At 34.2% G+C, this 5,926-nt stretch overlaps 1 protein-coding gene across 1 annotated transcript; it reads right to left on the bottom strand.

The window, feature by feature from the left end:
- Positions 1-838: 838 nt before the first annotated feature.
- On the bottom strand, positions 839-4,040 carry LOC115982721 (cyclin-D1-1). Its single transcript, XM_031105414.1, has 6 exons — positions 3,521-4,040; positions 2,562-2,648; positions 1,751-1,849; positions 1,470-1,671; positions 1,171-1,301; positions 839-1,069 (listed from the first exon to the last, which is right to left on the bottom strand). The coding sequence occupies exons 1-6, from the start codon at positions 3,779-3,781 to the stop codon at positions 851-853; spliced, it is 999 nt and encodes a 332-aa protein (XP_030961274.1). The 5' UTR covers positions 3,782-4,040; the 3' UTR covers positions 839-850.
- Between the last annotated feature and the right edge of the window lie 1,886 nt (positions 4,041-5,926).

Raw genomic sequence — 5,926 nt, forward strand, 5'->3', positions numbered from 1 at the left:
AATAAAAAATTTCACCAAAAAAAAAAAAAAGTATACACACGTGTAACCAACATACACGTATGAACACCCCTCATTCAGTAAGGTTAGCCCAAAAGCTCAAGGCCAAAAAAAAGAAAAAAAAGGGGACATTTCCCGCCAAAAAAGCACACATACACACGTGTGTGCTACACAACTAAAGCGTGTGCACACATACCACTCCAAAAGAAAAGAATAAAAAAAAAAAAGTCTACAAAATGGAGCCGATTGATTTCTTATTCATTCATTCATTTTCATCTCCTCCTTATCATGAAAAGACGCAGAAGTTGAAGCAATGATGGTAGATAGATGAGAAGCTTGACTTATAAACCCCTTAAACACATCTCAAACTTTCAAACTTGAATCTCTCATCTTTGCCAAACCCCCTATGATCTTTTTCATCATCCCAAACCCTATAAAAATTTGGCCCCCACCAAAGCCTTCCTTTCATTCAATAATCAATGCTGCCTTTGAATTCAATCACCCACTTCTTTCACACTCCATGACTCCACTATTAAAAACAACATTGTTTCTTCAACTTTCCTCACTTTCCCATTCACCAAAATACTTATTTATATAACAATCGATTCCCCTCCTTCTCCCTTGGGAATCTGCAAAGCCATTAATAATGAGTGGCCATCCCCACTAAGAACAAAAAATTAGTAAACTTTTCCAAACTCACCAAACTCTGATACATACATTATATATACTATAATCTACACCCATCACTCTAGTCAATTTTTGATCTCCAAAAAAAAAGACCCTCCAAAAACTATTGAGGTCTCTTTGCTTTTTTATTTTTATTTTTTATTTTTTTCCCACCTTTTTTTTTCCATTACTCCGAGTTTCCTTTGTCATCATCTACCCATAAGTAGCTGTTTAATTTTCTCCTTTTATTTGGTGATGATGACGATGATGATGACGATGAATCACTAGACCTCATTCTAGTACAAATTGTAACTCGAAGCTGTGGCAACACTTTTGAGGGCTTCCTCCTGGTGTTATTGTCAAGAACAAATTCTTGCATTAACTGGTAGCAACCATTGATTTTATCCTAAAAAAACAAAAGCCAAAAATAATAGATTAATTAACATATAACAGCTAGATTGTTTTATCTATAATAATCATAAACCATAAACATTGTTATATGCTTACTTTGTGTAGTCCATCACACCATGATTCAGCATGTTCAGGATTAACAAGAGACAAATTTGGAATTTCACTAGCTGCACAAAGTATGGCTGCGGCAGCAATGCATGATGGCCAATACTCAAGAAAGCTAGCCTCTGTGGACACGTCATAAAAAAGAAAAAGTATTCTTTCAATTTTATTGTAAAAGAATGACCCTTTTTGTCCCCAAATTCCAATACGTAATTATTCTTTATTTCCATATACGTACATATACGTACATGTGTGCATGCATGTACGTACCTAATAGTATCAGTATATATTACCTTGAATATTAGATAAAATGATTTCAGTCGCCCTTGAAACTAAAAAACCAGCATAAGTTCCTGCCGAATCAAGCTTGCATGCGAAGTAAGCAATGAAGCTGAATGGTGTTATGGATCGTAGTCTCCAATCCAAAACACTAAGCACAAGAAGCTCCATCCTTTGGATCGTTCTAGGCTCAAAAATGTGTTTGGCTACTTCCACCTATAATGCATTTTACATTAGTACTATGCTCACATAATTGAACAAAATAATAGCTAGAGACACTAATATATATATGTACCTGAAGATCCAATAGAGAAGGAACCAGAGGTTCCTCCATTTTAGCCGCTAAAGATAAGCAAGCTACAGATAACAGTTGCATTGGCCACCCATTTGTTTGCTGAAACAGTAACAACACTATTAGCAATCAAAAAAGAAGAATAGCATTAGCTTATTCAATAGTATAAGTAACAGTTATAATTAATGGGGGTTTATTAAAGATTCCTGTGCATTGTGGAATCGAACTGTTCGATACTCCATTTTTATATACATAGTGGCACAAATGCCAATGTTCCCACGTGCACTCAATTGTGCGGGACAACAACAAAGAACATAAGCCAAGTTCATATAAAAGGCTCCATAAGTAGCAATCCGTACTTTATACTGTAGTTATTACAAAGTCAAGCGTAACAAATGATAAGGAATAAGTAATTTGTCGGACTTTAAAGTTTAACCAAACACTTATATAGTAATCTCTTTTCTCTTTTGGGATGGGTTATTGGATCAAAATCTTAAACCCTTTGTTTTTTTTGGGTAAGTAATCATAAGCTTAACCTAGAAGACAGAAAAAGAGAGTACGTACACCTCTACTGTACAAAAACCACTAAACATATATATTTGGACAAGTGGATATTGGATACCATAAAGTCTAAAAACGTTACTCACACTACTTAGGTCCTTGTCATGTTGAAAAGTCAAAAATAATTACTTTGTACCTTTGAAAAGTCATTAAAGAATAGTCCTACTATGGTACTAGAAACTCGCGGCGATAAATATTGATTTTATTGAAATAGATTGTAAAATAATATTAATTTCTATTGATTAAAGTTTACCGGCAAACGGCGAGAATAAAGATACCGATCCAAGTAGTTAACGGCGAGGTACGCCGTCAATGGCTGGAATCCGTAATATGCTTGAACCTGCAAAAACGCAATACAAATATTCAATTGTTATTTTCATCTAACATAATTTCTGCTGATTTTTAAATATATATAAATTCGGATAATAATATTGTCCATATTTTCCACATCTCTCATAAAGGATAGGAGTAATTTAATTCAAAAGCCTTATCTTTCGTTTGTCTTTAAATAAAACAAGAACAATGATATAATTAATGCCAATGACTTTTAGGTGAATAAGCATTTATGTTTCTAGAAAAACGTCTAGATTCAAATGCCTAATTAAAAATGTATAAAACATACCCTTCATGATAATAAATAGTGATTGAATGTGACATTAAAAATAAAAATGTGAATGTAAAAAGTTTTGTAACTCAATAATGTGTATCTTAAAAGCATACATTAACTGCATTTTAATATTATTATATCATTTTCAATAACTTATTGAAAAAAACATCTTAATTAATTTAAGAATAAGAATAAAGGAATCCATTGATTTCAACGGACTCATCGTCATAAATAGTGATATATTGACCATTTAATTTCTCCGACCAAATAATTAAAAAAATCAAAACAAATCAAAAGCAAAAACAAAAAGATCGGAGGTTTTATTTAAAAAAATTTACACATTCTATAATAATATTAGTTAGCAAACCCCGGCGCATGTTAGCAAGACCGGAGAGAGATGCTAAAATGCGCCAACATCGGATGGCGGCTCCGAAGTCCGAGGTGGTCGAATCAGATCTCTACGTAAAAACCACATAAAACGGTCGGGTGGCATTACAGTAAAAAAAGCAGAACTCGAAGTCCGATCATCTAATAAAAAAAGGAAGATGAAGATGAAGATGATGATGATGATGATGAAGAAGAAGAAGAAGAAGCAAAAACCAGACCTTGAGAATCCACGAAACCGATTGTTCTCTAGCTGAAGCATCGAGGGATTGAGAGCGAAACCTAGCGAGGTAATCGAACCCAGGAACGAAGTTACGCTCGTCCTCGATGAACTCGGCTATGGACTCTTCGCTACAAGCCGAGGAGTCCAAGTCCGACGAGTACTCCGCCGGAGACGACTCACCGGACAAGATTTCGGACCCTTGCTCACCGCAAAGCAGGTCATCGGATAAACACTCGGAGGAGCACGATAGTATCGACATGATTGCTGCCAATAAGTGTTATTACTGCTAGCTAGTCTGCTACCACCACAACTCACTCTCATTCTCTGCTGCTTCCCATGTTTAACTACCCCCAAGACAACTCACCCAAGCTTGTCTTGTCTCCCCTCTCTGTGAGTGTGTGTGTCTGTGTCTGTGTGTCTCTGAGAGAGAGAGAAAGAGAGAGAGTGAGTGTGTGGTTTAAGTTTTGGCGTTGGGTTCGGGGTTTGTGTTGAAACTTGAAAGGACTATCTGTTTCGTTGGATATATAAATGTGAGGTATATTGTAGTTGTTTTTCATTTTTTTTATTTTATTTGCTAAAGTTTTATATAAACAGTGACCAAAGGAAAAGGAAAGGACGAAGTGCGTGTGGGGATTTTGATTTTGATTTTTTTTTTTAAATTATTATTATTACAGGTTATAGTAGATTTTCTGAATTGTGTCGGGGAAAAATGTAGTAATAATAATAATAGTATATGTTTTTGGGTTACTTGCTAATGCTAAACACCTTTTAGCTTTGGAAGATTGCTGTTTGGTCTTACATTACAGTTATATGTATTAATCTGAGGCTAGTGGCTGTGGCTGTCGAGGTTTTTCATTAGCTTAGAGAGTCTTGGATAATTTACTAGCCCAATCATGTAATGCCACGTGGAAAAAGATGATGGCATATTGGTTGTTGGTTGCTCGGGTGGCCAACACATTAGTACTTTGCAACTTCCTATGAGACCCTAGTCTCATCTATTATATAATGGATAAATATATATAAATTTAGGGAAATGCTAACGAGTGTCCTTAGGACACTGATTAAGCATCTAATTAGAGAAAATTTTTATGAGAAAAGAAAAAAAAACAATTAATGTTTTGACAATTTTTTCCATTTCTTATAAAAGTGATGTCAAAATTTTCCTAAAATAGATTATTAACAAGTGCCCTTAGCATAACCCATAAATTTTTACGAAAGTTAATAAACTTATAATAAAGAGCAATCATTATAAAGTGGATATCATTTATTAAGTAGAAATTGGAATCTTATGATGGGGTCTTCACTATTCATCCTACCACCCCTTTGAGGGGCTAGGAAATTAAGTTTGCTGAAGTTTGTAAGTCGAGGTGGGATGAGTGGAGACCAGTTGTCATTCCTAATGAGGTAATTTCAACGTTAATGAAAGAGAGATCAACAGAGAAAGGACAAAAACAACTCAGAGATAGAGAGAGGGGGGTATTTTAAGCGATGCTAATAGTACATGTATATAAAAGATTAAATTATAATAATTTACCTTTGATAAGATAAAACAAGCAAATCTGAAATCCCATCCATATCTCATTCCCTTTGTGAGGCAAAAATTAAAAAAAAAAAAATGTGGGTCGAGTAAAAACCAGGTGAAACATTTACACTATATTTAGAATGGATGGAAGAGGAGGAAAGGGAAAAGAAATGGAGGGAAGGGATTATTTTTCTGCAATTTAGTTGGAAAAAATGGAGGGAAGGGAAAAGAAATTAAATCCACCGAACCCATCATTTTCAATCCACCCAAAATGGACAGAAATGGCGAGAAAAGTTTGGAAATTACAATTTTACCTATTAGCCTTTTACTCACTTTTCCACTTAATAGGGTATAAAGGTAAAAAGCACATTTTTCTTCTTTTGCAAACCGAACAGATAAAAAATATATAAATATCTTTTTTTCCCTTCCCCTCCCTACTTCCAAACATATACAAATGAAGCATTTTCTTTATCATTTCTTTTCCCCCTAATCATTTCTTTTCTTTTCCTCCATTTACAACCAAACACAGTGTTAGTAATTATAAATACGAATCAAAGTATTTGTATGAAAAATACACACTATCTTACACACATTCTAGATAATTAAGTGAAAAAAATCCAGGTACCAATTTCTTGGAATTCTCATTATGGTGATAATTGCGAGAAAAGTATAATGTCACATGGTTAATTGTTTGAATCTGGCTTATCTAGTTATCTTCCAACTTCTCATAATTATTGCCATTTTTCTTTCTATAGGGAAAAGAAAAGTACACTAGGTGGCCGTCTCTTTCCCGCTAAATTTGGTAGTCTTTATATGCTTTTGATAGCTCTATATATATATATATATATATATATATATATATATGCCATCTCTGTCTTTTTC

Source organism: Quercus lobata, chromosome 3 (assembly GCF_001633185.2).
Source record: "Quercus lobata isolate SW786 chromosome 3, ValleyOak3.0 Primary Assembly, whole genome shotgun sequence".
Classification (NCBI taxonomy): Eukaryota; Viridiplantae; Streptophyta; class Magnoliopsida; order Fagales; family Fagaceae; genus Quercus; species Quercus lobata.